The 16,036-nt window shown below is 47.0% G+C and overlaps 1 protein-coding gene across 1 annotated transcript; it reads left to right on the top strand.

Moving 5' to 3' along the window:
- Nucleotides 1–4,618: 4,618 nt before the first annotated feature.
- Dfd (homeotic protein deformed) lies at nt 4,619–15,281 on the top strand. The gene is made up of 2 exons (XM_076762091.1): nt 4,619–6,502; nt 12,514–15,281. Exons 1-2 carry the CDS (start codon nt 5,575–5,577, stop codon nt 13,194–13,196), a joined length of 1,611 nt encoding a protein of 536 aa, XP_076618206.1. The 5' UTR covers nt 4,619–5,574; the 3' UTR covers nt 13,197–15,281.
- The last annotated feature ends 755 nt before the right edge of the window (nt 15,282–16,036 follow it).

Below are 16,036 nucleotides of genomic sequence, written 5' to 3'. Positions count from 1 at the left end.
ACATGTCATAAATGTGCCATTCTGTAGTTCGTGACCGTTAAATTTAGCAAAGTCTACTGTAGTAGTAGTTACGTTTCCACTTATTTCTATTTGCGTAAGATTACAATGACCCTGCATAGTGTTCTAAACTTTAGAAGCGTATCTCGAGCGTTAAGCGAGGTCTTACTGCAATGCAATCTGAAATCCATTAACTTTCCTTGGCCTGGATACTTGCAGATACGCTGTTGTTGAGGAATAAGACTCGACGGAAGACTCAACAACTTCCTTCGCCGTTTATAGTTGTTTCGAAACAAGGTCGATTCTACATTATGAAATAGACGTCTACGGTTGGCAGCTGTTTCACTTGTAACTTAATAATCAATTCGCGTTGAAAATTCTCAATTCAATACGTTTATGAAGTACATAATACTTATTTTGACAATATATTTCATAGAATTTGTTTTACCGAAATACCCAGCTCGCGTGGTGATCGTTTCCCCGTCCCATTCGGTTGTTTTTGGTTTCCAAGACGGAAACAGCGGTGACGGGAGGAGAGAAAGGGTCGAAGTACGACAGCGAACCTTTCGAAGGTCGACCTCGATACCGGAGGGGTTCTAAGGTGTACAGGGATGTCCCCTAGAGGGCAGCCTCCCTTTTCACGTCGACAAACGCGAAATGGTGACTCAGCAGCGAAATAGAATCTCCGGAGACTCGTGCTTTTCGCCTTGAACAGATCTGCTGCCAACACCTCGACGCAAAATACACGCGAGAATAGCCAGGATCTATCATAAATTCGTAAACTCCGGACGACAAGAATTTCAGAGCCGAATCGAATTCTTCCAGCGAACGGTGTTCCGCGGGTTTGTAAATATTTGGAGTATTCCGTGGAGGTGTAGATCGATCGGTCCCTGAGGATCGTAGTAGCGTGGAAAATATTTGAAAATGGTTTGACTGCTATTTAATATCGATCGTAGCAAACGTGTGTCAACGGAGAAGAAAAATTATAATTTTAGGATAGACAGAAGTTTTCTTCTGCATGTTCAATGGTTTTAGCGCGAGGAACCATCCCCTTTCGTGTTACGGCGCGATCGCCGGATCACTCTGTAGAAATATTCGAGTTACATCGAAAAATGATCGATATCGGCATAATTTCTGTTTCGAGTCTCTCCCAGAAACGTTCCCAGTGGTGTCACGGGCGATCAACAAGTAAAGCGTAGTACGGAACGCCGGTAATAAAGCGATGAAAGTGATAAATCGCGATGGTTCCACCCCACTCCTCGAGCCGGGCGTCGTATTGCGTTATTAAAACTTTACTAATGGTCGATAATAAGCAGCCGCTCGGCCGAGTTTGATATTAAATCGTGAACTACTGCGTTCCCATTTATCATTATCACGACGGAACTCGGTGTTCCGCGGCGTGACTCTTTCGCGTCTCGATGCCAGCCGGGGAATTCCAGCCAAACGGGTTTCCACGGGAAAGCGTTCTGACAGCCGAGGATGATTCTTTCGCAGTCGCGGGCAAAAACGGCCGCGATTATTCGCGAGTGTGTTTTCGTGTAGCTGTCTTTTCGATATGCGTCGTTGAGTTTCGTCGGAAAACGGGGGAGAAAGTTCAAATCTCTCAGTATGCAATGTTACCTTTCGTAGGGATCTTATTAATACGAGACACAGTCTTTCCGTTGGATATTTTATAACCTTTAATCTACAAGCGCGTATTCGATCGCTCGACTAGATTCGATAGACGTTTACGAGCACTTAAATGCATACTTTTATGTTCACATTCGCTAGTGAAAGCGTATTCTCGCTGCTGGTAGGTTAGTGAATGTTTCCAGATTGTTTTAAAAATATGTGATCGCTATTTCAAGAATTCTTCTAAACAAAACTACTGTCAAATGGGACTTCTTCCAATACGAGCATACAGAAAACTGAATACCACTTTTATCGATCCCGGAGAATTTTCAACAGAGGATTTGTGCTCGGTTCCATCGAGTCCGCGATTCCATACAAATCTTGAGCAACAATCGGGGCGCTTCCACCCCTTGCTCCAGCGATCCTGGCGCGTTCGGTGTCCCCGGGAAGGACAACCATAGCAGGGAACACGTGGCGGGTCCGGGCCAGGTCTCATGGGCGATCTCGCGATAATCGTCATCTGGGAGATCGCATCGGTTCGGTAGCGAGAAGAGGAAAAAGAAAGAAGGGAGAATCATCGTTGACGAGGCACGGTCTCCGTGCTGCAGGGGTGGCAGTGGGTGTAAAAGGAGGGTGTCATGCCGGCTCGCCGGGAAAAGTGATTGATCGTGTTTCGCCGGAAGAGAAGAGGAGCGGCGAAGACTCGAGCAGAAACCGGGGGTGGAAAGAGACGCGGGCGAAAGACGGAGAAAGAAGCGGTAGCCAGAAGACGCTGGGCACAGAGGGTGCAAGAGAGGGTTGGACGCCGATAGAGACGGAGAGGTCGAGCCGCAAAACGAGGAGACAACGTCCGTCCTACCCTCTCGGTTCGCGGCGTGGTCCCTTCAACCCCCTCGCTGATTCCACTCGACGACGCGCGTCCCCTTCCGTCGCCGGGGCCGGCACGAAGTGGCCGTAAGAAAAATAGAAATAAGCCGCGACCTCGTCCTATCCTAGCGAAAAACCGAGTCCAGGAGAGCTCGCGGAAAAACCAGCTGACGCGCTCTCAGCGTCCGCTCAATTGCCACCCCCTTCCTGTCCTCCTGACGCTCCGCGTTCTTCTGGAACCGTTCACCGCCCCGGGAAATATTGCCACGCTGGCTTTATCGTCGCCCTCGCGACTGGACAATATTGCTCGACCACTTTCTACGCTTCTTCGTACGCGGAACGGGGCTCTTCAGGGTCCTAGCGAACGCTCGATTTTTACTCGTCGCGACAGATTTTCGGTTAGTGGTGCTACCTCGTCTTCCTGGTAGCCCTTCGAAGAGGCCATCGCCGGCGCTTCCGATTGTTCCTACACCACGAAGACGAAGATCGCGTCACGGCAAAGAGTAAAAGTACAATCCGGATCGGCTCGACGAGTTGTTTGTCGGGCGAAGCTCGCCGTGGCGCATTGTCGTGCCGCGGCAAAACAGAGTGAGTGTGCTCTTTGTATAATGACTCGGCGCTTTATATGCTTTGCTCCGCGCAGCTGATCGCAAGTAGGCGTACTTGACCGAGTGCAGACCGAGACACTTGTGGAGCACCGATATAAACACGCGGCGAAAGAACGCCGGTGCCATTACTTTCAATTCGAAGCTGCATCGAAGCCGCCTTACGTAACGCGCACGCAGATGAGGCGATCTTGCGTTATCTATGGTGCCCGCGGTGGAGAAGCCTCGTGACTAGAGATTGCGAATGCTCGTGGTATCGATCGTATCGACTGCGCGGCTCCCAACAATGGCACCTTCTAACGTGCATGACAATCTAATTAAGGGTTGTCACCCATCTCGCAATATGGGCAGATTAGAATCTTATCGCAAGCGCGTTGCTTGAAGCCTAAACGTCGCCAACTCGTCGACGTTAACCAAGACCGAGATAAATCGGAACTTTGTCAATATTAACAGTCGACGAACGAAGATAGATCCGTCCGCTGCCTCACAGACCAGAAATAAACCAAATTAAGACGTCAAGACTGATGAGAGGCAGATCAGAACAGTTCGGAAGAGTTCCAAGTTCAGTTCCAGTCAAGATCAGTCAAGAGTAGAAACTCATCTACCCAGGAGGAGTCAATACGTTCTCCAAGTAGAAACAGCAGGTCGGGCAGACACCAGAAGAATAGAAGAAGATTGCAAGTAGATTCGCACTCGCAACAATCCGAACTTGGAGAACAAGGTTAATTGTTATTGTGATCCCAGGCTTAGGAATAGAGTATTCTAACAGTGATGTCTGCGGGTATCTAATTCAAGGATGACGACACTGGTCACAACTTAGATACCCGCAGAATCTCCCGTATGAAACAAAAGGGCGGAACATACGTAATTCTATACTACTTAACTCCATTATATCGATGGTACAAATTACAAGCAAATGGTATGTTCTTAGTGTAAACCTAGCGTTAAATCCTCGATCGAATCTCTTTGAAAATGTTCTCTATCGCCGTACCCTTCATTCGCCCAGTCAACCCCAACGTTTGGTTGTTCTACTTTCATTAGAGTACGCGATTCCGGTGCGTGGTCCAGTAGCCCCGCAGCGTTGGCTTTCGCAGAAACGGTCCAAAATGGCAATCGTAACCGTTATGATTGCCCTCGCAAAAAAAGATCCGACGGAGAAGACGAGTGACCGCGAGACAGCGGCGCGATTAGTATCGCGATACCGTTTAACCCCAACCGTACGATCTCAATAACGTCGGTGCCGATTGGCGTCGTTTCGGCGAGCATTGACCATGCTGCTAAGATGGATTTTAGAAGGATGGAGGCGGGTTAAGGAGATCCGTAGGAGTGACTATACGGTTCTAGGTAGTACCCTCGAGTATGGCCCCATAAGGGCACAGGATCCACGGTTTCCGTGGCAGGGGTTGGTCTCGTGGTTCCAGAGAGTGGGGTTAGCCGGCGGGAGAGCAAGCGGAGCGACGAGGAGAGGGGCTGTCCCGACTCTCCGCATCGGCTCGAAGCCAGCCGGCCTCGTCGAACCTGGAGGGAGTTGGGAACAAGCCAGAGTTGCCAGACGAGTTTCTGCCGAGGCAGGACGAGCTCACTTTCATGGCTCTCTGACAGCTTGGTCGGTCGACGGGATTCCGTTCGTCGGGACAAGTCGCTCCGACGAACCAGTGCGCGGTGAACTGATCATCGAAGCGAATCGCGAACGCGTGTGATCGAAACGTCTTCAGGATCGACGTGTCCCCACTCCCGGTTGGACATTTTTCAAAAACCATTTGGGACTTGAACGAAACTTATCGAGGATCGAAAAGTGCGCAGTGGCGAGTCCGAGGAGAGTCCCGGAGAACTGTAATTCGTGGAAACGGTTGCCCGTAGGAATCGGTGACAGTAGATTTCGTAGCAGACACGAAGAAAGAAGTTGGTGCACCTGCCGCAGTGGTTCTCGTGGCGCCACTCACGTGTTGCATGCGTGCCGTGCTATCCATCATGGTCGCGGACTCGGAGCAGCTCTGATTGGTCGGCGCCGCGGTCACGTGGTATGGTAATTGGGCTTCGGTGGGCGGGAAGGAGCGAACGAGGCCGCGGAGCTTCGTGGAAGATCGCAAAAGTGGCGGAAGGAGAGGAGAGGACAAGCAGCTGTCCACCGGGAGTCTGCTGCTCTCCGTGGTCTCGCTCTTTTCGCTCGTTTTCTCTTCTCCCCCTATCGTTCTCCTTTTTCCGCCTTCGGCGTCTTGGTTCACCCTTTCCCCTCCGGTGGAAAAAGTCACCCTGTTCGGTTCGCGGGCCGGGGGAGAGGGATGTCGGCCACAGGCCAGAGTGCAGTGCGGTGTGTACGCTTCCGACAATGAATATTAACATGGAACCGTGCGATTCTATGAACTAACTCGCGAACGACAACAGGGAAAGACGCATCGAGAAGGAAACAGTGACCGCCGTTGATCCGGCCGACGGTTCTTGAAACGTTATTGGGATCGGTGATTCGGCGACGAAGAAACGACCCGTCGCGAACATGAGCTCGTTCCTGATGAATCCGTCCGCCGGCGGTGGATACCATCATCACCAGCATCAGCAAGCGGCAGGCACTCACCACTTGGCGGCCACGTCCGTGATGGTGGACCCGAAATTTCCACCCAGCGAGGAGTACAGTCAGAGTAATTATATTCCGTCAACCGGAGCGGACTTCTTCCCCGCTAGCGGCGGCGGTCATCACCTGAATCACCCGCAGTCCCATCAGTTGCAGTACGGCTACCATCAGCATCATCATCAGGCGGCGTCCACCCCGTACGGGGCGTCGTCCGCCGTCCAGTTGAACGGCGGTTACGCCGGCTACGGGGGCTACTACGGGCCCCATCATCCTCATCACCAAGTGCACGCCGTTCACCATGCCAGCCTGCATTCTCATCATCACGCGGTCGGCGCGCTTGCGATGCCGCCGGAGGCCCAACAGCCGCCTCTCACGTGTCCATCCTCGATGCAGAACCAACAGCAACCGCAGCAGCAACCACCTGTGTCCGCGTCCACTGTCCTCGGCTCCACTCCCCTGTCGCCTGGCATTATGCAGAATCACGTGCAGCCGCCGGACAGTCTTCAGCATCATCAGCAACAGAGCCAGCAGCAGCAGCCGACGCCGCACGAAACCAACGCCTGCAGCCCGGCCAGCTCCAGCCAGTTGCATCGCGACAACTCGCCGGACCTTCAGCAGCAACCGACGGCCGGCCAACAGCAGTCCCAGCACATACAGAACGCGCAACAGCAGCAGCAACAGAGCCAACAACAGTCACAGCATCACGTGGACGACGGCTCCGATCAGGATGACATGGAGGACGATCAGATGATGGACGGGTCGCCCGGGATGATGGAGGAGGACGACGACGACGAGGAGAACGGGGACCGTGTAATTTATCCGTGGATGAAGAAGATTCACGTTGCTGGTGTCGGTGAGTTGAAAAATTGAACAGTCGTCCCCGCGTTTAGCATCGATTTCCACCCTCCTTCGGTCGTTTAGCTATAGAGATAGTTGTCATTCGTAGATTAGGAGTTATACTTTGACCAGAAAATTCTTGGATGAAATTAGAATAAAATAGATTCTGTATGATTTATAGTCCATGAGCAAGGCAAAGCGATCGCCATCCGACGGAACCCAGTCTACGTTGAATCAGACTGTGTGGTCACGCTTCTGCGTTTATTTCCCATAAGAATTTTCCACCCTTACGTCTTCACGGTCCGTGTCAAACTTTGAGATATCGTTGCTATCCAATCTCGAATTCTCCAAGGCGGAAAGATGAGCCAAACGCGTAAGGTGCATAACAAAAGACGAAAGGCGGGCGTCGTTTCGAAGTTTACCTGTGAAACGAACATATTGTGGTCGCAAGGTGACGCGTTACAGAGGTGCAGGAAGACTGATGAGACGCAATTTATCGTTGTACCTTACGATCACCTGCGAGATTTTAGGTGCACGGCACTTTACGAGCCATTCGGTTACGCCTAACGTTCCGCTATTCTTCATCCCCTAACGACACTCGCGTCGGGAAGCAGCTAGTTTGAAAAGATACTCAAAACGCACGCGAGGAGAACAAATTGCTGGCAGTCTGTTTCAGATGACGGCATTGTTGAACATCCGCGAAATATCTGACGTCGATTTTGACGAATCTTTGCAGGTTCGCGGAGCAGCCAAAAACGAGGAACACGTATCTTTTCTCAGCAGTTTCGCTATATCTCCAACAATTTTCAAGATATTGTAAGATCGGAATTTTTAAGGGTTCGTCACTTATTTTTGGCTGGTCCACGAATTAACAGAGCTTCTCCAAAATGTAAAATAGAACCTAAAATCATATTTAACCCCTTCGTTCTCATCGTATTCTTTACGATACACACCGTTCTCGAATAAAATTTGTTATTATTACACTATTTGTAATTGTATTCAGTACATTTTGCAGTATATTTGTGTCAAAGCAGACAAATGTACATTATAAACAAAAGAAACAGTATTCGTTGTATGTCGGTGCATGTACGAAATAATTAAGTTTGATGGATCGGTTTAACCCTATCTCGCGATTTAAATTTTGGCATTCATTTGATGAGAGGGCCAAGGAGAGATCGCGATCGAGAGATTAAAATATTTGCTTCTGGAAGCGCATGTGAAATTGCCAGGAAGATTGAGATACTCGCTCGAATTTCACGGATCGATCGACGACTAACGATATACGGGGTGTACGCGAGCCTGAAATAATGTTCATTGAAAACACGTCGATAAGAATGGCACGTTTAAAACGCGGTCCGAGCGTTCCAGGCCACGGTAGGCGTTTCGCAGAAGGATTATGGATCTTCAAAGGAAATTTTTGCAACGTAATATCCTTCAGAATCGGGCTGCCTTTGCAGCCTCAAATTTCTATTCGGTTTTGACGCGGGGGAAACTGCTGTTCATTCCAACTTGCAACTATTTCTTTTGAGCCCGTTCTACTGGGATACGATCGCCGGAAAGCCGAATGTCATAATTCATATTTTCAGGTAACAAAAAATAGCGTCCGTGAAAGAAACACGGGGCGCACCGTTCGTGAAACAAACTTTGCAATACCCGACCACTGTGCTTGTTTTTCTTTTTCTTTCAAAGTTTTTCGATGAAGAAAATTCAATTAAAGCGTTACTTCGTACGCTTCGAGACATAGATATTTTACTGAGAGTATTATCTGAAAAAGATACAGCTTCATGATACCAGAGTTGGGAAAATTCACAAACAACGCATGCAATTATAACTTATGAATGAAACGCAACGGAAGTCTGTTTACAAACGGATCTAAAATTTCTGTTTATTATTCGTGAATAAAATTATCTCAACTCTGCATACCATAATGTCTACATTTTAAATTATGTGGCAGAATGGTGATGCTAATACACCTTTGCATTAATTAACACGAAGAATATAGCAATCACACGCTCGTAACATTGAGCTACATTTCCTAGTACTGTAATTGCTCTGACGACCAATTAAATACATATCTACACTCCAATAAGACACACAACCAAAAAAGAATATCCCTACGGATCGAAAACAGGTCTTGAATATCGAACAAAGATCAATATATTAATATACAAGTCATCCAAACAAATAGGAGGCATATAGTACGATAAATACACATTGCAAAATTTGTTGTATCCCTTAAATGCATCTATCATCGTATTAGTCCTCCGCGTGTAAGCTTCCGATTGTCTTATTCAATATGCGTTATGTCTAAGCTCTCAAAAAATTGAATAATAGCTCGCCTTTCTTTCCACGCGTCGTTGCAGTTGTCTTTAGGTAATGGAACAGACATCTTGGCAGTTGAATGGAAGTCTGTACGAACTGAACACAAACGATTCGATCTGAGCGATTGTTGCACGAAACCTAGGTCCATGTTCGATGTAGCGCTTTCCTACGTTTCTGTTTCTCCTTAACGAACAAACCTAACAACCCTAAACATTCCTCTTTTCTTTTTCCACGCAATTGTTTCTGGGACACGTCATCGCGATTGGCTTTAATTGGAAGCATGGTACACTGAATGGCATGGTGGCACGTTTTAATAGGGATGTTGACGAAAAAGCACCGCTCCCTTTAGCGTATAAATAATATTAACATCGGGTGGATCCAATTTTTAGAAAGATTATCGCACCTGAGTGTAGCTTTCCATTCCACCAGGAAAGTCAGTGTTAAAAAATACTGTGCCCTTCGTTTGATAGTAATGTGTTCCATATCTAGCATAAAATTTAGAAATACAGGCTCGTTTTATTTGTAATCCATGACGTGAGTTGAGAATGGGCCCCAAAATTGAGAACCCCGGGGCACGGTGACACGTAGCAATAATTTTCGCGTAACGCGTGATCGTTTTGGGAAATAAGAAACGGTTGCTCGAGATTGGTCTATAACTCTCGGTTCGATGTCCATCGCCTCTAAAGTCTGGTATGCGTGTCCGTCGGGCTGTCGGAGACTGCAATATCTCCCCTCTGGATGTCGAGGCTCGGTGACCGGACGCCGCCGTTAGGAGGGACTTCCCGAGACCGTCGGTCAGCATTGGAATGGAATGTGTCTGCACAGATTCGAAACTGAACTCGCTCCCATGTTTCCTCTATCGAGTCCTGCGGACCACCAAGGAACGCTTCTAGCGTGCCACACGAGGATTGACGTTGCTTGATACGAGGATCGATGCACGAATCTCTTCTCCGGGGTCGCCTTATCCGCGAGACTGGACGCTGGACATTTGTTTCGATTCAGAGATCAGAAGCAATGTCACGAAATCGCGAATTCAAGTACTGGCAAATGGAACTAGAAAATCGATGAACTGATAAAATTGAAGATTGAAACGTTCAAGCATCGAACGATTAAAGAACAAGAAATAAAATGTTAATTACGGTGTATCGTGGATCGAAGTAGTTCGACAGCAAAATAACTGGTTTAATAACAGTTAGAAAATGATAAAAAGAGTATCGGTAGCAGGGAAATGGTAACGCAGGACTTGATAGAGTCCAATTAATTCCCTCGCGACAAATTAGCGGTAGCGGCGAACAGGACATGACTGAAAGAATGGTAAGAAAAAACCTAGAAATTGTAACGAGTAGCAAAGACTCTTGTAAGATAGAATCTAAAACTGGCGGTATCGAGTGGTAAAATTGTATTTGTTGCCCGAGGCAGTGTAATTTCCATGCAGGGAGCGTCTTCGTTATCATTTTCTGAAACTTTTCGATCGGTGGAGTCCTTTCGCTCGTAATCGCCGTTCAAGTTCGACAACCATCGGCTACTTGGCAGTCGTGCAGATCGGCCTTGGAACATTCGGTCCGTCGATTGTGAAATGTAGAGCCGGTTATTATTACGCCGCTTAAGAGAACGACGCCTCGGTGTTGGTGTACGCGTCGTGTCTCTCTATCTGTTACAATCGTCGATCGTGTGCTCCGCAGTCCCGACTTTCCAGCACGTTTGACGGTGACAAGACGATGGCACCCGGTCGCATCGAAGGAATCGACACTGGCGCAAAGCCTGAAATAATGGCAGTTGTCGCGAAGCGAACGGTTACTTTGTTCCCGGAGACAAATTTGACAGAGGGACGATACATCGCGAGCACTATTTGCGCGGAAATCGTTTGTTTCTTATAGAACGATTTGTTGTTTTGGTCTGCTTGCTGGAACGAAAATTAAAGGAAGTGTTAAAATTTAACCAAAGGATTGGTACATGGAAAATGCATAGAGATATTGAGCACATTACTTAATTACACGCGTGCGTGTATTGTTTGCTACCATCCGCGTAGCGATCTTGCATATGATTTAGCTCTATTTTGAAACGATCTTGATGAAAATTTAATTAAAATGGAAGTCGGGCTCCGTTAAACTTGGAATACATTCTGCAAACTTACCCTGTTTCTTATCTTCTTAATGCAACTGTCATATCGAACCTAATTTATGAGTTCTGTACGGTCAATTGTAATGCATATAATTTTAACAGGTATAAGTATCAGGTCGCTTTGTGAGTCCTTGCATATTTATCTATGGGAACTTTTGGCCCAACGCGAACGCATACAAACATCCATCATTTCAAACAACATGACGTCTGTCGCTGCTTTATATTCAGCCTTCTAGTCGGCGAAATGAATTTGAGCAAGATAATGAACATTTATGTCATAAACGGACGTAAGGAGAATTCTTATTAGACGTACCTGCTTCGGTAAACTATTTTTGTAGGTCTAATATATTAATAGTTCTCGAAAAGATAATGCTTTACAACTTTTAAATAGTTTCAAACAGTGTACGGTTGCCCATTTTCGGAAAATAATACAATTTTATTAGAATCGTCGTACGTAATTTCTAAAAGAAGTCCACAGACGAGTATCGTCGACGAAAGGACAGCATTAATTATACTTGAGAGATTATGCACGAGCTGTTTGTATTTCTATATACGTCACAGACAACTACCTAAATGCTACATCAAGACTGGCGCCAGAGTTACTGGCGCCCTGATGCAACTTCCAATTTAGGCTCCCATTTTAACTCAAATTATACATATTGAATATAAACGAAACTAAAGTCTTTTAATTGAAAATAATATCTGCCGGACAATCATTTATTAAGTAGATTATAGTAGATGACGTTGGTATGTTTTCATATTGGTGCAACTTACACGGTTTGCATCTAAATCCTTTCAAATCCCCCGTAATGGCTGCCTGCTTTCCTTCCCTCCTTCGAAACTTACATACAAACTTACCTTTACCATCTCGCTTGGTTAAACTCTCCTTACTATGCAACCTGTCCTCAAAATTCTTGACGCAACATTTCATCCATCTTGATATTTAAACCATCACGTAGCTGCGCTGAACCGTTCCGCTTTTTATCGTTTACAGTCTTTTATATTCTTTATGTAGTGTTTCCTCAACCAATTCTAAATTTATTTTCAATCCGATAGACTTTGTTCCGTAGATAATTGAAGTAGAAAAAACGTAAAGAATAGTAATTTGCTATGGGAAAACTATACTCGGATGCGATACATAATTTGCGTAGTTTTACTCTTCTTTATTGTTTTTATCGAGACCTCGCTAACAAGAGTTCGATGAAAGCCTAGCTCTGGCTATTACAAGAGTAATTGACGCATGAGTGAAAAGGACGAGTCGCGCATACCGAGAAGAAAAGTATGCGCGATATTATTAACGCGTGATTCCATAAGTGAACGTAGGTTCTCGGTTTGCTTTCTTTTGTGCTAGCATATAAGGTCAAAGTAATTACTCCAAGGTATCTACGAAAAGATACTAGGAAAATTGGGATCTGGGGGAGATAAGAGTTCGAGTTCCTAAAATTCTTTTCACTGCAACTTGCATTTCGAAACGTACCCATGGTTTAGCCCTTGCTGTTCCGTGGCTTTGAAAAAGTCAAGAACTGACCCAGCACTTTGGGCAGAGCCGACTAACATGCACCGATGTCTGTTTCGTTCTTCCAGCAAACGGCTCGTACCAGCCGGGGATGGAGCCGAAGCGACAGCGGACCGCGTACACGAGGCACCAGATCCTCGAGCTGGAGAAGGAATTCCATTACAATAGGTACCTGACGAGACGGCGACGGATCGAGATCGCTCATACCCTGGTCCTGTCCGAGCGGCAGATTAAGATCTGGTTCCAGAACCGTCGCATGAAGTGGAAGAAGGACAACAAGCTGCCGAACACGAAGAACGTACGCAGGAAGAACGCGAACGGTCAGGCGGCGCCCTCCGCGAAACCGTCCAAGACGACCGCCTCCAGGACGAAGCTGCCCACCGGGAACAACAACAGCCAGAGGAAGAACAACAACAACTCGCCGTCGAGCGGGATCGATAGCAGCCTGGACTCGAACGTCGGACTGGACATGGCCGACGTGCACGCGGTGAACGCGGCCCTTCCGCATACGAACGTGGTCCATCCGAGCTTCCAAGGTCACCCGCATCCGCTCGCCCATCTTCAGGCGCAGCTGAGTCATCACCATGTGAGCGGGATGATGGAGGGCCCGACGGGAGGGCCCCTGGGACACATAGGCACCGGAAGTATCAGTCCCCTCGCGCCAGCAACCAGCCCCTCCGGACTGTCGCAGGTCTCAGCGCCCATACCGCCACCGGCGATAAAGTCCGACTACGGTCTCACGGCGCTGTAACATCCGTATGGGGAACCAGACTGTACCGGTCGACTGATGCGTTTTCACGGAAGGCTCGTAGCCGTTGGCTCCTAGAGTCGTTTCGACGTCTGCTCCGCGACGGGATTGTTCAGAAGCTTCGGAGGATCGAGACCAAGGCTCGAGCTGAGCCTTAAGCAGGAAGAGAACTTAAGTCATTGCTGGCTGGACGATCCATCGGTCTAAAAGGAGACCTTTGAGGCCGGAAGTACGAGTCTCCAGGCTCGTACCATGATCTAGAAACTGAATTTGCGGGGATTGATCGTTCGTAGCGGGAGGTCGCGTTGAAACGGTGAACCGAACGCGCAGAGAATGACCTGCAACTCAAGTTCCTCGCGATCCTTCGGGTTGTCCTATCGAATACAGCCGAGTCATTATTATTTGGACGATATCCGAGACGATCGAAGGGCTTGGCTATCGAAGTAAATGAGATTGATCAGCCAATAACGCTTCTTCTGTTGCTGGAAATCTTTGTGTCTTGTGTCCTTCCAATTTCTGAGACTGTGCCGAGGCACTTTGATCGAAGACTGAGCGACGAAACAGTCAGGGAAAGGGCTGCCAAGTGGGAAGAGTTCGGGACTATGGTGACTCGACGATTAGTTCACGAGAGTGCGAAGAGTAGTAGAAAATTGGGCTCGATTCTGAATGGGAGTCGCGAAATTGCATGCAACGATTGTTCGGTGAGCGAATTTATAAGAGAATGATAGAGATTTTCTAATTTTGGACCTCCCCTGCGACGTTTAAAATTTTTCCTCGAATTGGTCGACAGTTCAGAGTTGCTTGAAATGGTTTAGCGATCGAAGGAAGTTGGACGTCTCGCTCCCAGGCTGTCGAAGGTAAATAGAGATCCCCCGGATCTTCCCGAGAACGTTCGGCCGTGACTTTTCGTTCGTCGAATGCTGTGATCCGATAAGTAATCACCCCCGCGATCTGAACGTTTCCCGGTTCGTAGAGAAAGTCTCTTTGGTAGGGAACGACAAAAGGAAACCGACGTTCCACGGACACGTAAACTGTACATAGAAAATACCTGGGCACGCGCGTGTGTGTATATAGTCGTGTAAAGAAAGTCTTATTGCTATTGTGATTAAAATGCATCGTATTTCGTATGTTATTACGTAAGTGTGCGGTCTTAACGTTTTAAGTGTTCGATAAAAAAGGAACGAGTCGAACAGGATTATCGGGCGTAAGAGGTTTACGCGAAAATCGGACGAAAGAACGGAGCTTAGAAGCGAAGAATAGAGTACTCGGTAGAACATTTGGCACTAGCTTCGTCGCGTGTTTAGCCGCGATTCGATAAAAATAGAAGTCATAGGCTCTTGTTCAGAATTTTGTTCGTACGATTCGACGTCGTGGATTCGGTTAATTTCATCGCGCGAATCGTTGCTCTTCGCTTGTGCGAGCGTTCTTTGCCGCTAGCTCGTTGGTTCGCGCAGAAAGTAGATATTTCCTGTAATCGTCAGACACGGAGCGACGAGGATCGTCGGTGACGGGCGCCATTCCCCCGAAGTTTCGCTGTTCGGTTGGAAATAGAATTCGCGAACAGCGTTCGTTCGCGTTGCGCGTCCACGTTGTAAATATTTCACCGAGATACAATGTCTATTTTTATCGAGAAAGTATAAAGAACGACCAAGTTAGTTGTAAAGGCTGGTACTGCGCCGTCGAACGGGGAAAAAACCGGAAGCTGTACCGCGGAGACGAGTAGCAATCAAACGATTAAATGCACAGAGTCGCTGTGACGATATACCAAAACGATATGTTTATCAGATTTAATATAGGAACGTAGAGGTACTAAGGATTATTAAGCGGCACGTTAATTCTAAAGAACGAGACGGTGGGCGAGAAACGGGCGGTCCTAGTGTAATTTAGCGAGTTTAAGCAAACGAGCGCACGAGTTTACGAGAACGTTCTATTAAGTGTGACATTGTATTCCTTGATATTCTATCGATAATGTATATAGCCTGTACGATAAGAACCGTATTTGGGCACAGTCCGATGCTTATGTTTATATTGATCGTGGAAAACGATCAAATACAATCGTGAAGTAAATAAATCAATAAATAAATGTTTCGTAATTTACGATAATGCCGTGTTTCCTCCACGAATAATCACCTCCTTTGCTTTCGACGTTCATTGCACGAGTAGAGAATCTCACGATAGTGTAACAAAGTAGTCGTATCGTTTTCTTTTGCCACGCAATTTACTTCTCTTTATTCGTAGTCAATTAACCGGGTCCTCTTCGCGGAAACTCTTAGCGGAAGTAGTTGACGGTTTCGTGGAATTGTTTAATTTTTCAAAACCGAAGAAATGGACGTTCGAGATAATACAGGTTCGCTATCTTATATAGTTTTATCTGTGTTTCGCGCCGAGCATCGTTGACGCAGGAAACAAACGATAGGCAAAGAGTCGAGGTAAACTTGTTAGTTGACGGCGTTGACAGTATCTCATCCTTATTACGTATGCAAAATTGTGTGCATAAATTTACCGGTTATACAGTACGCGTAATAAATCATCTCCCTTCGAAAATAAATTCCTATTGCTGGAAAATATATGAAAGAAATAACGAGATAATGTTACCTATGAATCATGCCGATAAAAGCGACCGACACGTAGCATTAGCCACCACCGTGAACCGCCAACGACTCAATACGACCAAAATGTTCGACCCTCTTTTAACGTTTCGACTGATAACACCAACTAACAACCACCTACCGCGCGCACCAATTCCCCAACGAAACTCGACAAATTTCCTTTTCATCTAGACGCGATCATTGAACGAAAATTAACGCCAGAGATGAGACAAATAGTTTAGTAAATAATAGACG

Source organism: Colletes latitarsis, chromosome 3 (assembly GCF_051014445.1).
Source record: "Colletes latitarsis isolate SP2378_abdomen chromosome 3, iyColLati1, whole genome shotgun sequence".
In the NCBI taxonomy this organism is placed as follows: Eukaryota; Metazoa; Arthropoda; class Insecta; order Hymenoptera; family Colletidae; genus Colletes; species Colletes latitarsis.
Note: the sequence above shows the minus strand (reverse complement) of the source record. Positions and strands in the feature narration are given on the sequence as shown.

Coding starts and splice junctions, on each gene's coding strand:
- Dfd (XM_076762091.1), top strand. CDS start 5,575: ATGAGCTCGTTCCTGATGAATCCGTCCGCCGGCGGTGGATACCATCAT. Junction 6,503..12,513: donor GATTCACGTTGCTGGTGTCG/GTGAGTTGAAAA, acceptor TCGTTCTTCCAG/CAAACGGCTCGTACCAGCCG.